General features: G+C 41.0%; 1 protein-coding gene across 17 annotated transcripts in view; it reads left to right on the top strand.

Annotated features, from left to right (window-relative positions):
* TASOR2 (transcription activation suppressor family member 2) overlaps positions 1-16,345 on the top strand; it is a 79,827-nt gene that overhangs the window by 53,376 nt on the left and 10,106 nt on the right. For all 17 annotated transcript variants that reach the window (XM_063709853.1, XM_055353145.2, XM_055353143.2 and 14 more), the window contains 3 exons: positions 1,320-2,199; positions 3,802-4,231; positions 7,879-11,727. In XM_063709853.1, coding sequence (XP_063565923.1) covers positions 1,320-2,199; positions 3,802-4,231; positions 7,879-11,727 — 5,159 coding nt within the window. The remainder of the gene's footprint in view (positions 1-1,319; positions 2,200-3,801; positions 4,232-7,878; positions 11,728-16,345) is intronic.

Consider the following 16,345-nt stretch of genomic DNA (forward strand, 5'->3'; position numbering starts at 1 on the left):
TAATATATTAAACTACCATTTTTCTTTATTTTAATACAGTATCTTTTATATTAGGCCTTACTGGTAAGTAATATTTTGTGTAAGGGATAAGTAGATGGAGGCCATAATATTAACAAAGATAGAATGAAATTAGCATCAGATCACAAAATTAATTTTATGTTTCCAGTATACCTGTGGGACTAACAAGACAATTATCTGCTTTGGGTCCTTTTCATCCACCTGTCCCCTTTGAGTTTGCTGTTTTAAATAAAAACTGGGCAGTCGTTGATCAGTTTAACCCTTTCCCCATGTATGTGCATGCCCTTGTCGTTCTAACTGATGACATCATAGGCTGGAGCTGTCTTCTCTTTAAATGTGTTAGTCATTGGCCTTGGCTGGCAGGTCGTTAATTCATTTTGGACCTGCTACTATGATAAAGAGGAACATAGTTGGCTTTTCTGGTCATCTGTCTACCTGCAGCAGGGAATCATTGCCTAGCAGAGTTGTGAAGTTTATCCTTCATAATAACAGCATTTAGGAAGGAATAATGAATATGTTGAAAATACCTAGAGAAACCACTGGCAAATGTAAATGTTCTGATTAAGGGCATATGGATAGATTTGATTATCTGTAAAAGGGAACATTGTCAGTAGATTTGCTCTTTCTTGGATAATGTAAAAGGTCAATGTTTTTGGTAATGAAAGTAAAATTTTAAAAGGTAATGGAATTAATTGATGATTCTGAATACTCTTAGGACTTTTCTAATTTTTTATTTCTATCACATCATGTAATTAAAGATCAATATAGTTAAAATCATTTGAACTTAGGTAGTTTCTCTAATAAATCACTTGTTCAGGGAAATGGTTCCTGAGAAAGTATGTTAGCAAACTCATACACACTTGAAACTTTTACATTCCTGTCCTTATTAGATTGTAAGCTCCCAAGGGCAGGACTCTCATCTTTTTTGGTTTTTTTTGTTTGTACATTTTTTGAGCTGAGCTGTATGTCTTCTGTGTAGATCAGTTCATATGTTTTTGAAGGATAATTTCTTTCTAAATTAATGTACACATTCCTTAAGACTTGTCCCTCTGGTTTAACACATTATAATCTGAGGGTTGAAAGAGACCTTAATCCAATAGAAAATTTTAATATGCAATATATATAACATAAGTTTTATCTGAGGGTTGGAAGAGACCTTAATCTAATAGAAAATTTTAATATGCAATATATGTTACATAAGTTTTTCTCAGACATGTTGAATTAACCATCATAATAATATGGCAGAGAGTTAATTCTATGACAAGCAAACATATCTCTTTTTTTTTTCTTTTATACTGAAGTCAAAGGAGAAACTGCTTCAAAGCTTCAATCAGAAATTTCAAGAGATGGTCAAGAAGATGGGATTAGCATCAATAGTGTTCAACCAGAAAATACCACAGCGGCTCACAATGATCTTCCTGAAAACTCCATCGTCAACTATGACTCCCAGGCCCTAAATATGTTAGCCGATCTAGCATTAAGCTCTGCTACTTCTTCCACACCAGTATCTGAGGCTAGAAATCTTCACTGTTCCTCTGAATTGCCACAAAATGATGTTTTGCTCTCTAAAGAAAATTCTTTGCGAGGTACATCTGACCATGAATATCATAGAGGAGTTAAAAGTCAAAAAGGTGAATTACTACCTAACCCATCTTCTGATAGGAAGAGTAATTCTGGATCAGACTTAACTGTTAGCCAAGATGAAGAAAGCTTGGTTCCTTGTAGTCAGGCCCCTGCTAAAGCCCAGTCAGCACTTACTGAGGAAATGCTAGAATCTTCAGATGCAAGCCAAAGCTCTTCTGTTTCTGTGGAACATTCATATGCCCTGCTCCTTACAGAACATTCAAAGAAACATCTACAGGAGAGAGAGATACTAAGCCCTCTGTTTCCCAGGAATGGGACAAAAAGCCCTGAAGCAGCAACCCCAGTGGGGAAAGTCATGCCATTTCGGCATCAGCCCGGCCTTTTGCTTCAGCAAAAGCCTCCTGACGACCCCGTGGTGAAGCCCAACGATCGACCAACGTCTGCCCGTGTGAAAAAATCTTCTTGCTCTCGTATAGTGTTTAGCTGTGATGACTCCGTTAAGATCACTTTCAAATGTGAAACAGAATATGCATTCAGTTTAGACAGCAAATATACCAACAACCCACTGGAGAAAACTGTAGTAAGAGCATTACATGGGTGAGTATGAGTGAAACTTAGTGAAAATGGATGAAACTTTTCTGTTGAGATGAATGTAGTGAGATGGGGAAACTTATGCCAAACTCTGGAGAAGGAGAAAGAAGTGTTGTGTTTAAAACCAGTAATTTGATAATAACATCAAGCAAACATGTTTCCTGGCAATTAAGAGTAACAGGCTGGTTTTCCCCCTGTGCTCATGTGGAGAAGTTTTTAAAGATAATTTTAGCCTAATGAATAGCTTTCCATTTTGCAGTGCTCCCTCGTAAGCCCTTGTGGCTTTTGAATTTCAATTTTTAGATGAGATCTTAATGTAAAATAGTGTGAGATTCAGAAATAATGCTTTACAGACTGAATTCCAGAAGAAACATTTTAAAAATCACTGTAGCTTGGTAAATTGGTCAGATTGATAGGAGTAAGCAGTTTCACATAAGATGGTTCTATAGATCTCCCTTAAGAAGGAATCAAGTCAGTAATAACAGAGTGGTGAACAGCACAGGCTTTGGAGTGTAGACTAACCTAGATTTGAACCCAGGTTCTTTCCCTTTCTTACCTCCTGTGATCCTGGGCAAGTTTCTTGCTTTTGGACAGTGCTTCTTAATTGTGTGTGCTGCTCATCTAGAGATTTCACTGAACTGCAGATTTTGATGCATTCTCCTTGGGAGAGGCCTGACATTCTGCATTTCTAACAAATTTTCAGGTGATATCAATGGTGGATGACAGTCTGTGGCCAACATTTAATTATGTAGCTGTGTCCTGAGGTTACATATATTGAGATGCACAGTGACTGGCCAGTAGTAGTAATAAATGGTAACCATCACTGTTAGCAAGCATTCATTAGCTATATGAATTGACATTCAGCTCCCTATTAATGAACTGTTTCACATCTGACTATATGGACTCTACAGCTGTCAGGCTTTCTTCCATACACCTGTTCATATATACTCATAAGGGTCATTTCCTTAGAACTTCCTGTTTAGCTGTTGCCCAACTCTGCAGCCCCCCTGACTTATCGTACTCCAGCGATCTGCCATCCTTTTGCCTGCCAGGTGGCCAGAAATGTTTTCTATTTCCCCTTACTGTTTCAGGATATTTTGCAGAACTGTAGTCTGAAAATAGTATAGTTCTGTTGAATTGCCCAGAGAGATATTTTATCTTCAGACTTTCTCAATTATTACAAGAGACACACAAAAATGTAAAATAAACGAATCAGCCAGACTTAGCAAAAGCATGGTGATGAGGATTTGGGTATTGGTGGAACCATTTCTATAATAAGTATTCTGTGTCCAGAGTGAATTTGTATGGTGTAAAAGACACGTGCTACCCATGTTCAGATCATGGTTCTGCCATACAGGTTTTGTGATTTGAAAGAAGGCAATTACATGTTCTGATTCTTCAGTTCCCGTCTCTGTAAAATGAGTGGGTTAGATGGATAATTATTTGTTAAGTCAACTACATATTTACTCATTCATGTTTCATATCTGTAAATTTTAAAAATAAAAACAAAAACTAAGGTTAATATTGGAGGCACTTGCTTATGATAAGGTAATCAACTAAAATAACCATTTTTAATGATTTTCATGTGTTCTTTCTGTAAATTCTTAGGCCCTGGAATACTGATTTGCCTGATAATGTGGAAGAAGTGAAGCTTTTACTTCATATGTGGGTAGCTCTGTTTTACAGCAATCAGAACAAAGTCATACGATCTTCCCGAAAGGTTGTAGAACACAGCAACCCAGCAAAATATGTGTCTATAAATAGCACGTTAGAATCTTGTGAGCTCCGTGAAATTGAGGAGTCCCTTGGTTTGGTAAAATGTTCTGCAGACCCTCTGTTGGAGACTAACGAAATTTCCAGGGCTCATGCTGCTGAAGTATCCTTCCGTGATCCTAACTGCTTGCTTCCTTTCATTAAAACACCACTTACCCAAGGCTTGGAACTCTGTGTACAAAATGAACAGAAAAAAACTTTTGCAAGAGAGTGTGATCCAGACACCCAAGAAGACCAGAATTTCATCTGTTCTTACAATAATGAGGTATGTAAAGCTGAATACTGTTAAATGTTGGCATTATTTTTGAAGAAAAAAATGTTTATATGTAAAATCACATTCAAAACAAGGCATTTTTAAATTTTAGAACAGTGAATTCTCAAGGTATGTAAAGAACTATTACACCAAAAACCTGGTTTTCATGAAGTGTCCTTGAATTGTCTGCAGGTAGAGCTTACCTGCCATCCCGATTGAAAAAACCCGGAGTAGAAAAATGTCACAGGGTCCACATGATCTGGGAGCCCAGCATAATTTGGGGCAAATTGCTTCTTTGCTTAATTTTTAAAAGAGGTGACTTAATACCTATCAAGTCTTATGTAGAATATTGTTTAAGGATCAAATATAGCAATAATAAATCTTAGACATACTTTGATAAACCTTAAAGTAAACTAAAATTAGTTGTATTAAAATTATTTTTGAAGACAGATGCTGGAATAGTAAAATGCCAGACCTGTGAAAGAAGACCCATTGCAAATAACTATTTGTAAATATGGAAAATATACTTTGTTTTGTTCATTGTTCTCAACTGACATTCAAACAGGCCAGATAATCCAAATTTTACCTGGAGCAAGTCTAAAAGTTGTTAACAAAATTCTAAGCAAATGAATTGACAAAATTACCTACCTTTTAAAGTTTTCAGCCCAAATTTATTCTAGAATAATATTGCTTGGGTTTGGGCAGCATCTATGATTCCTGTCTTAAGAAAGAGTAGACAGTGTTCCTATACCCGGGGTCACCGGGGACTTGGAGGTCCTTGGGTGAGCCTCATAGAACCCGTGAATATCTTCAAGTGATTGTCATCATCATGAGAATTAAAGATTTCTGGGTCACTGTGTGCCAGAAAGTAAGAGTTCTAAGCCCTTCACTCATATTAACTCAGTTCATTCTCAAATAAGTTAAAGACTATTAATCTCCCCATTACATAGATGACGAAACTAAAGCATAGAGAAGAAAAGAAATTGCCTAAAGTCACATAGAAAATTGTCAAGCCAAGATTCCAGTCTAGAAAACCTAAATGTTAACTATGTATGTGCTTTTTTTCCCCCTAAAGATGGGGTTCAGCAGTTCCATCCTATTCTCAAAGAATTACATAAAATCCAGTTAAGAATCACCACCTTAGAATAAGAAAATATAGGCTAGTCAGGGAGATTTAAATTAATACATATATACATGCTAGTTTCTTATACCGTTTGTCGTGGTAATATGTAATTAACTATCATCAGTACTAATTTTAGCAATGATTTTGGCAAGCCTGACTGTTCAAATCAGTGATTCCTAACAATCTCCTTAGTATGTACTTACGTAGGCTTTTGTTTTTTTGTCATCTTGTTGAATGCTGTGCCTGTGCTTGAAAGGCACACGTGTGCTATCGCACTCCCTCCACCAGTTGGCACACTGGAACGTGAAGAAGAGGATTCTAGCATGATAGGCACTAGAAACCAAAAGCATGTTGCTGCTAGTCATGTGTCGAGTTGAGCACTCTTTCTGAATTGTCAGACTTTATTTTAGAAGCATTACACTTTACCTGTAGTAAAAATATATCGAAATAGAAATATATCAAGATTGTCACTATTGGCATTTCACTAAGACTACAGTCATGGTGAGATTTAGGACTGAGGCTAAACGTTACCAGCCACATGATTGGGAGGGCCATTAAAGTTCTCAGAAGGACACTGACTCTCAAGACTTTTCTAATACTTTGTTCTCTTAAAACTCTGTTGTCTCAGCCCCACACTGTTGACTCTGTTTTTTTGTTTTGTTTTGTTTTGAGAAGTCTCACTCTTGTCCCCCAGGCTGGAGTACAATGGCACGATCTCGGCTCACTGCAAGCTTCACCTCCCTGGTTCAACTGATTCTCGTGCCTCAGCCTCCCTAGTAGCTGGGATTATAGGCGCCTGCCACCACACCTGGCTGATTTTTGTATTTTTAGTAGAGACAGGGTTTCACCATGTTGGCCAGGCTGGTCTATAACTCCTAACCTTAGGCAATCCACCTGCCTCAGCCTCCCAAAGTGCTGGGGATTACAGGCGTGAGCCACTGCCCCCAGCCAGAAATGGTTTGTTTGTTTGTTTGTTTTGTTTTGTTTGAGACAGAGTCTCATGAGCCAGTGCTCCAGCCAGAAATGAGTTTGTTTGTTTGGTTTGGTTTTTTTGAGACTGCAGCCTCCGCCTCCCGGGTTCAATTGACTCTGCCTCAGCCTCCCGAGTAGCTGGGATTACAGGTGCATGCCACCACTCCTGGGTAATTTTTGTATTTTTAGTAGAGACTAGGTTTCGCCATGTTGGCCAGGCTGGTCTCGAACTTCTGGCCTATAGTGATCCGCCCACCACAGCCTCCCAAAGTTCTGAGATTACAGGCGTGAGAAGCCGTGCCCTACCTAAGACAGAAATGTTTTTAATAAGAGATTTGGAACACAGTTCCTGATTTCCAACATGTATGCTTCAAGACATGGCACGCAGTTTGTGAGCATGGTGTTCCCAGCATTGCAGAGGTGTGATCAGTTGTATAATCAGTTCATTTTATTATATGCTCGACAAGGCCATGCTTGAGGCTTTAAATAAAACAAAAAACAAATACCACCCTGTTTATGAGGTTATGAGAACTGTCCTGAGATGATAGCTCTGCTAATGTTTAACCTAAATCCTGCTTGCTACTGTTTAAATCAGTGCCTTTAGTTCAGTTTATGATTGCAAACTGCATTGATAGAGTTTTCAATTGCCATGTACAATAGGAGGTATTCAAATGAGAAAGAATCTCCAGTTTCATGCAAAGAAGATAGCTAAGGGATGAGGGGCCTTTGTTGACTAGAATCAATGTATTCTGAGTACAGGGGGTAGTAATTAATTTACTCTGTTGCCTCATGGGAAAGTTTCAGATGATGGTGTACTTATGGTCTAATTGAAAACGGATGTTAAAAATGTTATTTGCTTTTTAAAAATTATCTTTTAGGCTGGGCACAGTGGCTCACACCTGTAATCCCAGCACTTTGGGAGGCCGAGGTGGGTGGATCACTTGAGGTCAGGAGTTCGAGACCAGCCTGGCCAACGTGGCTAAACCTCATCTCTACTAAAAATACAAAAATTAGCCGGGCATGGTGGCATGTACCTGTAATCCCAGCTACTCAGGAGGCTGAGGCAGAGAGTCACTTAAAACCGGGAGGCAGAGGTTGCAGTGAGCCAAGATCACTCCACTGCACTGCAGCCTGTTCGAGAAAGCAAGACCCTGTCTTGAAAAAAAAAAAAAAAACTAATCTCATTTATTAAAAACAAAATTGAATGCTTTTTCTCTAGTGCTACACTTCTGGATTAAGCGGTGCTAAGTAGCAAACAGGCTGCATTTAAAGTCTTTTAAATCGTCAGTGGTCTAGTTATTTTTCTTCCAAAAAGCTTGGAGCTCTCTTCTGTGTGTGGTTTTAAAGAAAACAAATCCCACTGGGGGGTATTTTAAGTCTGCCTTTAAAAGAGGGATTTGCTTGATTTGTACCCTGTGATATTCTTTTAGCTAGAAAATTCAAAAGAACATTCACAAACTAAAATTAATTTTTATCTTTTCTGTTCTTCACATGTACATATAATCGTATAAAAAACATTTTATATGACTGATTTTTTTTTTTTTTTTTACTTTGGCTATTTCAGGTAATTGGGGAAGAAGCTAAACAAGAATCATTGGAGACTTCTAATCTTGTGCTTTCGGGTATTGGAAGTACACAAACTAATGGACCTTCTGTTCCTAGTGAAGAAGAAATTGTTCAGCCACTGGATAGCACAAGAGTGGCTTCTTACAGTGGCACTGTTACTCAAGCCACATTCACCAGGACTTACGATGGGCCTGGCAGTCAGCCAGTGATATGTCAGAGCTCTGTGTACGGCACCCTTGAAAACAAAGTGGATGTTCTTGATGCAGCAATGCAAACAAAAACAGGTACTTTACAGGACCTTATCCAACATGGCAGCCCCATAAACAATGAATGTCACCCTTCCTTGGAAAGAAAGGATGATAATATGGGGTGTGCAGTGATTAACCCGGAACCAGTTACTCTCACCTTTGAAAAAAATGCACATGTACCAATACAGACAGAAGGTGTAAATACAGCTGATGAACCTACAACCTTTAATAAGGAGTTGATTAAGCAAGTATCACCTGCTGCAAGCCTTAGACATCCTGTATCCACCTCGGAAAACGCACAAACACAAGGCCTGAGGGACATTCCCTCTCTAGTAGTTGCAGGACAGAAAGGCACTAAGTACCTTTGTGCCTCCTCAGTAGGTAGAGAGACACTTGATAAAGAAATGTGTTCATTACAGAAAGAGATGCCTCTTCCAGTCTCTCTACCATCTGGTAAAACAATGGTAATGGAGGCATTATCATTAGTTAAAAGTTCTAGTTATCTACTACCCAGTGAAGAAGTGAGATGCACTCAGGATTTCCTTTCACAGACTCAGAGTCTCCTCAGCCTATCTTCAGAAGGGCTTCTAGAACTGACACAGGTTGAAGTGGACTCATCATCAGCCTCTACCACCTTGGGAAAGCAGTGTTCACTTAACTGCATTTCATCAGGATGCCACACATCAGGTGACTCTTTAGAACTAAGGAAGAATCACAAGAATGGTCCAAACACTGAAAATATGAATTTGGAAGCGTTTGATTCAGTATTTATCAAACAAACAAGCCTGTCTGTGAGTAGAGAGGTCAGCCTAGAGTTATCAGAGGAAGATTCTGACATTGACTTAGCTCTAACAATATCACCACCTACAAGTCCCAGAGAAGAAATGCCAGCTGGTGAAATAGAGCAATTTGAGGAGGCCCCATTCTCAAATTTAGAACTTCAGGATGTAGCTGAGGAAATAGGTGAACCGGAAGAGGTGGCTCTCACAGAAAGCAGAGAAGTGAATTCTGCTGACAATGTGTCAGTATATCCCTCAGTGTCAGAAGAACCAGTAGAAAATAAGGAGAGAAAGGGGGATAATTTACAACCAGTTACTTTAATACTTTCTAAAGAAAATTGCACCCTTGAGATTGCAGAGGAAATTAATGTGACCTCTGATTTTCCCTTTGATTCTGTAATTGAGGAAGTATCACCAGCTTCTAGTCCTGAACCTCCAGTACCAGTTAAAGAGACACGACCATATCAGGCTGTGACTCCATGCATTTTAAAACTTCATGGTACACAGTGTGAGAAGAGCAACCAAATCTCCCAATGTGAGTCAGAAGACTTAGGCATAACAGAAAAAGAAAATGTTTTTGTTGGTCCTACCCATCCAGTGGGGCAAGGTAACTTTACCCAGGTACAACAAATGCAGGTCTCTGCTGAAATGCCTCTAATATTAACTGATCATCCAGGAAGAACAGGTAGACCAACCCTTCCTGGTAAAGTAACTAAGGAAATTGTCTCAAGTGAGCATGATGAGGGTATATCTTTCTCAGGAAAGGTGCAGTGCTATGGTAGGGAGTTAAACCAGCCTGCCTCAGCTGCCAAATGCACAGGTGACTTCAGTCCTTCTCCTGAAAAACTGGTAAAATCAGGAAATCCATTGCAGCCAGTTAGTATAGAGAACAGAAATTTGGACTTAAAACATCTTGTCTTGGAGTCCAGTGAACCTCCATTTGGTCCTAGAAATGTTATTGAAAATAAGTCTTTGTCTGACACATTGGTTTCCACAACTGCACCAAGTGGTATAGTGAATGTGTCAGTAAAACAGCAGACTGGCCCTAAAAGCAGTCAGAACCATCTCTTTCCCGGTGATTTGAAAACAGATGAAGGCATTTATCTGCAGGTGAAGTCCTTGACAGCTGCCTCGGTTGATGGAGCTTATTCTACACAGGGATGCATGTGCTCAGTGGTCCCCACGCTTTGTTCTTCCTCAGACAATGCTATATTAACCCATTATGTAAGACCAATAAATGCAGAGCCAGCGTTTCAAGCACAGGAAATACCAGCAGGCAGAATGGCCAGTTTGCTCAAGAATGGTGAGCCTGAAGCTGAGTTACATAAAGAAACCACAGGTCCAGGCACTGCTGGCCCTCAGTCCAACACCACATCTTCTCTAAAAGGTGAACGTAAAGCCATCCACACACTGCAAGATGTGTCAACATGTGAAACAAAGGAGCTGTTGAATGTCGGGGTTTCCGCCCTTTGTGCTGGTCCCTACCAAAATACAGCAGACACCAAGGAAAACCTCAGTAAAGAGCCTTTGGCCTCCTTTGTTTCAGAATCCTTTGATACTTCTGTTTGTGGAATAGCCACAGAGCACGTAGAAATTGAGAACAGTGGGGAGGGGCTCAGGGCTGAGGCTGGTTCTGAAACCCTAGGCAGAGATAGAGAGGTCAGTGTGAATTCCGACATGCACTATGAACTCTCTGGAGATTCTGATCTAGACCTGCTTGGTGATTGTAGAAATCCCAAATTCGATTTGGAGGATTCTTATACTTTAAGAGGTAGTTACACCAGGAAAAAAGATGTTCCCACAGATGGCTATGAGTCGTCGTTGAACTTCCACAACAACAACCAAGAGGACTGGGGCTGCTCTAGCTGGGTTCCAGGCATGGAGACGAGCCTCCCTCCCGGGCACTGGACTGCTGCGGTAAAGAAAGAAGAGAAGTGTGTGCCGCCTTACGTCCAAATCCGAGATCTCCACGGGATCCTCAGGACTTACGCCAACTTCTCTATAACAAAAGAACTCAAAGACACCATGAGAACTTCACACAGCCTGAGGAGGCACCCGAGTGTCACTGCAAACTGTGGCCTGCCCAGCTCCTGGACAAGCACTTGGCAGGTGGCAGACGACCTCACCCAGAACACTTTAGACCTGGAGTATCTGCGTTTTGCACATAAACTAAAACAGACCATAAAGAATGGAGATTCTCAGCATTCTGCCTCCTCTGCCAATGTCTTTCCAAAGGAGTCACCAACCCAGATCTCCATTGGTGCTTTCCCTTCGACAAAAATCTCTGAGGCCCCATTTCTGCATCCTGCACCTAGGAGCAGAAGCCCCCTTCTGGTAACAGTTGTGGAGTCAGATCCCAGACCACAGGGGCAGCCCAGGAGAGGCTACACAGCCAGCAGTCTGGACAGCTCTTCCTCTTGGAGAGAGAGATGTAGTCATAATAGAGATCTTAGAAATTCTCAAAGAAATCACACTGTTTCATTCCACCTCAACAAACTGAAATACAACAGTACTGTGAAGGAATCTCGGAATGATATTTCACTTATTCTCAATGAGTATGCTGAATTCAACAAGGTGATGAAGAATAGCAACCAATTCATTTTCCAAGACAAAGAGCTAAATGATGTTTCTGGAGAAGCCACTGCTCAAGAGATGTATCTGCCTTTCCCAGGACGGTCAGCCTCCTATGAAGACATAATCGTAGACGTGTGCACCAATTTGCACGTCAAACTAAGAAGTGTTGTGAAAGAGGCTTGTAAAAGTACCTTCCTGTTCTACCTTGTCGAAACAGAAGACAAATCATTCTTTGTAAAAACAAAGGTAAAGTGCCAGCCACGTCTTAACGTATTATTTTAATTGCTGATTTTAGTTTTAGAAATAATAAATTTAGCATATTAGCCATCAAAAAGAAATCATGGTATGACATAGTATTTAAATTTCACAGCTTAGTCTTTATCTGCATACTAAATGTTTTCCTGCAGCATCTGCCATTTGTACTATATTTGAAAATTAGTATTATGTTCCAGAATTAGGGCAGTGACTAATTTTTTTTCACAAAAAGTTACCAGTGTAGACATGCCCATACTTCAAGTGTAAATACAAACACATTCCGATGTTAAAATACAGATTTTTTGAAAAGTAGTTTTAGATTGTCCATTAGTGTGGGTGGTCAAGTAGGACCTCTTTTGGTTTTGGATATATTTTTAATTTGAATTTGAATGTTAGGATAACTGATGTTACGGTGAGTACATGGAGTATATAGTCCTTAAATTTAAGTAATGGAACCATGGTGAAATTCTGGCATGGGCGGAGCCAGAACCTGTCTTGCTTCACCATTAACTTCATTGTTTTATCCTCCCAGAATTTATTTCTCTTCTATTTTGGGCATAGACAGCATTTTTAAAAATTTAATTGTTTTTCATTTCAAATTTACATAAAGTTTGCAGAAATAGTACCCTTTACCCAGATACCCCAATATTAACATTTCTGAACCATTTGCAAATGTGTTGCACACACAGTGTCCCATTACCTCTTGATACTTAAATGTATATTACCTGAGTTCAAGGATCCTCATCTTTTTAACCACACAACAACCCTGTGCATCAGGAAGTTCATATAATATTAATTAATGTGACCATCTCCACTAACCTCATCTAGGTCTAGGATCATAGGTATCTAGAATTGTCATGTCTTCAGTCTGCAATAGTTCCTCTGTTATTCCTTGTCTTTTATGACCTTAACAGTTTTGAAGACTGTAGGCCAGTTATTTGGTGGAATGTCCTTCCATTTGTGTTCATGTGTTGTTTCTCCATGACTTAGGCATTTTAGGTGAGAATACTCAGATATCATGTAGTGCTCTTCTGAGTGCATTCATTGTATCAGGAGGCACCCGATGCTGATTTATCCCCTTACTGGTATATTAACCTTTTCACTTGGTTAAGATGATTTCTGCCAGGTTTCTCCAGTGTAAAGTTATGTTGAACTTAATAATAAGTTGGGAGATAACTTGAGACTGTGTAAAATCCTATTCCTTATCAGACTTTTATCCACTAGATTTGACATCGACTGGTGATTCTCATCTGAATCAGTTATTACTATGATGATTGCCAAATAGTGATACTGAAATTCCATCAGATTCCTTCTGCATTTATTAGTTGGCATTCTGCTGTAGAATAGAGCTTTCCCTTATTTTCCATTCATCTATTCATTTGCTTATCTGTATCACTATGGACCATGGCACATTTTGTCTTACTTAAAGGGTTATCATCTGTTTCTTCTTTATTTTAATACTTAGATTGTCCCAGACCCAGCCAGTGGGAGTCCCTTTAAGTTGTCTTCTGTGTCCTTTTGACAATTCGCCATAATTCTTTGGGCACTTCTTTACTTTGGGGTGTAACATAATGTTCCAGGCTTATCTTGTATTTTCCTTGCCCTAGTCTTGAAGTCAAGCATTTCTCCAAGGAGCTGTGACTCTTTAGTGAAGAATGGCATTTAGAATCACCATCTAGGCACTGGGTGAATGAACTCAGTGTCACTTGGTGTCTTTGCTTCTAGGTCCTCTCAGCACATAAAGCCAAGAAATACACATATGTACATACGTATATCTACATCTCTATTTATGTATAAAAAGCAAAAACGGAGTTCACACTCATCCCCAATTCTAGTCCAGTACTGCCAGGTTTGTGCTAGCCTTCTCCATGTGTGGAGCTCCCTTCTCTGAGGTTGACTCTGTTTATCCTCAGTGTTTTGACTTATTGTCCCTCCCAAGTCCCCCTCCCGCATCCTCCTCCCAACCCCAGGTATAATGAGACCGCTCACTGAGGCACTAACCCTGACCTCCCGAAACTCCCGGACCTGAGCGGGCCAGCTGCCCTCCCCCTACCCTTGCAGCAGAAAGCTCCATTCAGATGTCAGCAGTCTTGTTTAGTATCTACCTCAGAGCCCCAACATGTGCAGGTGGGGGGGATGTTGCTTTTTTGTCATGATTCTTATAGTCTAATGGGACAAGGAAAACACTGATTAAAAGAGTCACACAAATAAATGTGAAATGAAAGTGATAGTAAATGTGACGCAGGTGCCACGAGGACGCATTGAGGGTGATTGGCCTGGCCGGGGAGATCTTTGCTCAGGAAGTGCTGCAGCACAGAAAGCAGAGCATAGGGGCCTGCAGGCCACGTGCAGAACTGGACGTGCCGTGTGTCGGCTCCACACACGAGGGGCCTGCAGGCCGCGTGCAGAACTGGACGTGCCGTGTGTCGGCTCCACATGCCCGCTGGGTCTGTCTCAGACTTCACTTACATCACTTCTGCTGATTCCTGCGCTAACTCCAGAATGCCACGTGGCGAGTCCATGGGGGCTGGATTACTGAGTAACGAGTTACTTAGTAATGAAGGACACGTGTACCTTATTGTCACAGTGTCCCCTGGGTGCAGGGTCATAAGACCGCTTCTGATCTGGAGTACAGAGGCCACTGCAGAAACCACAGAGCTGCATAAAGATTTCTTGGTCTGCCCTGCTCTTCTCATATGGAGGTGTGTAGCTGGCAAACACACCACAGGGAACAGCCTCCTTGTGCCAGAGGGCTGGTCAGAGTGAGTGAGCCATGTCAGCCAGAGGCTCAGGCTGGGCTGTGGGAGAGAACAGCCTCACGCCTCATATGGCAGTGGCAGGGCCTTAAGTCACACTGAGCTATTTAGACTTCATCCTGAGGTCGCTGGGAGCCACTGGAAAGGTTCTGTTAGGTTTTTTCCCCCTAACCACTAGACCGCCAGAGATAAAGTTTTCTAAAAGATGTTTTTAAAGGTTTTTTTTTCAAGTGAAGCAGGCGGAGTAGGGAAGGATTTTTTAAATTCTTTAAAAACTGGTTGTGATTTGTTGTAAAAGATCTTTTAAGAAACAAGTAGCATCATATTTGCATTTTAGAGCGATATCTTAGCAGATGGAGAAGAGATTGGAAAAATGACAGTCACTGCCTTAACGTGAAACTCCATTGTTGCTAGAGTCAGCAGCTCTGTTCTGCAAGATGGCTCCTATTTTGAGTCAACTAACTATGACTGTAAATGTTTTCTTCACATTTGTGGAAGCTGCTCTTTAGCCTAATTGTATTCTTTTTCCCTGGCTGAGGATCCTTTTGTTTGCCAAGGTTTGTTTTTTTTTTGTTTTGTTTTGTTTTTTGTTTTTTTTTTTTTTTTGAGACAAGAGTCTCGCTCTGTCACCCAGACTGGAGTTTAGTGGCGCGATCTCGGCTCACTGCAAGCTCCGCCTCCCGCATTCACACCATTCTCCTGCCTCTGCCTCCGGAGTAGCTGGGACCACAGGCGCCTGCCACCATGCCCGGCTAATTTTTTTGTGTTTTTTAGTAGAGATGGAGTTTCACCGTGTTAGGATGGTCTCAATCTCCTGACCTTGTGATCCACCCACCTCGGCCTCCCAAAGTGCTGGGATTACAGGCATGAGCCACCCCGCCCAGCCTGTTTGCCGAGATTCTTAATGAATGGTTGCCGGATTTGGTTTTATATTCCCTCTATTGTCTTTGCTCCAAGTTCCTTGCCATTTCGGTAAGCAGCACTGTAGTTGAAAAGTTATTGAATGGTCTTCACTCTCTTCAGTCTTTGTGAACGCCCTCAGCCTCCAAAAGCAATCTGGAAATCAGTTTAGTTTTTTTCTTTTACCTTGAATTACGGTTAATTTTATTTGATTAATTATACATCCTCTACCCTGACATGAGATAGAGTGACTCTAGAATCAACCAAGTCAGCATCATGGTCACGCACACGTTTTGGCACAGTGAGCAGAATACTTGGTTTCTTTCAGCTTCCATCTTCTCAAAAAGCAACAGAGGGTGCAGTGCTCATGCTTGTAATCCCAGCACTTTGGGAGGCCGAGGCAGGTGGATCACCTGAGGTCAGGAGTTGGAGACCAGCCTAGCCAATATAGTGAAACCCCGTCTCTACTAAAAATAAAAAAATTAGCCGGGTGTGGCGGCGTGCGCTTGTGGTACTCGGGAGGCTAAGGCAGGAGAAACACTTGAACCCAGGATGTGGAGGTTGTAATAAGCCACTGTGCTCCCAGCCTGCCCGACAGAGCGAGACTCCACAACAGAGCAGTAATCTTAGTTCTCACTTCCTTTCCAGATGAAGTGATAATGATTTTCATGAAGAAGAGAGCATGGCAATGCTAAGTTTTATTCATAGCAGAAGTACTTTTTTTTTTATTGAGATGAAGTTTTGCTCTTGTCGCCCAGGCTGGAGTGCAGTGGCACGATCTCAGCTCACTGCAGCCTCCGTCTTCTGGTTTCAAGTGATTCTCCTGCCTCAGCTTCTCGAATAGCTGGGATTACAGGTGCATGCCACCATGCCCGGCTAATTTTTGTATTTTTAGTAGAGACGGGGTTTCACCATGTTGGCCAGGCTGGTCTCGAACTTCATAGCAGGAGTAC

The sequence above is a fragment of the Gorilla gorilla genome, chromosome 8 (assembly GCF_029281585.2).
Source record: "Gorilla gorilla gorilla isolate KB3781 chromosome 8, NHGRI_mGorGor1-v2.1_pri, whole genome shotgun sequence".
Lineage (NCBI taxonomy): Eukaryota > Metazoa > Chordata > Mammalia > Primates > Hominidae > Gorilla > Gorilla gorilla.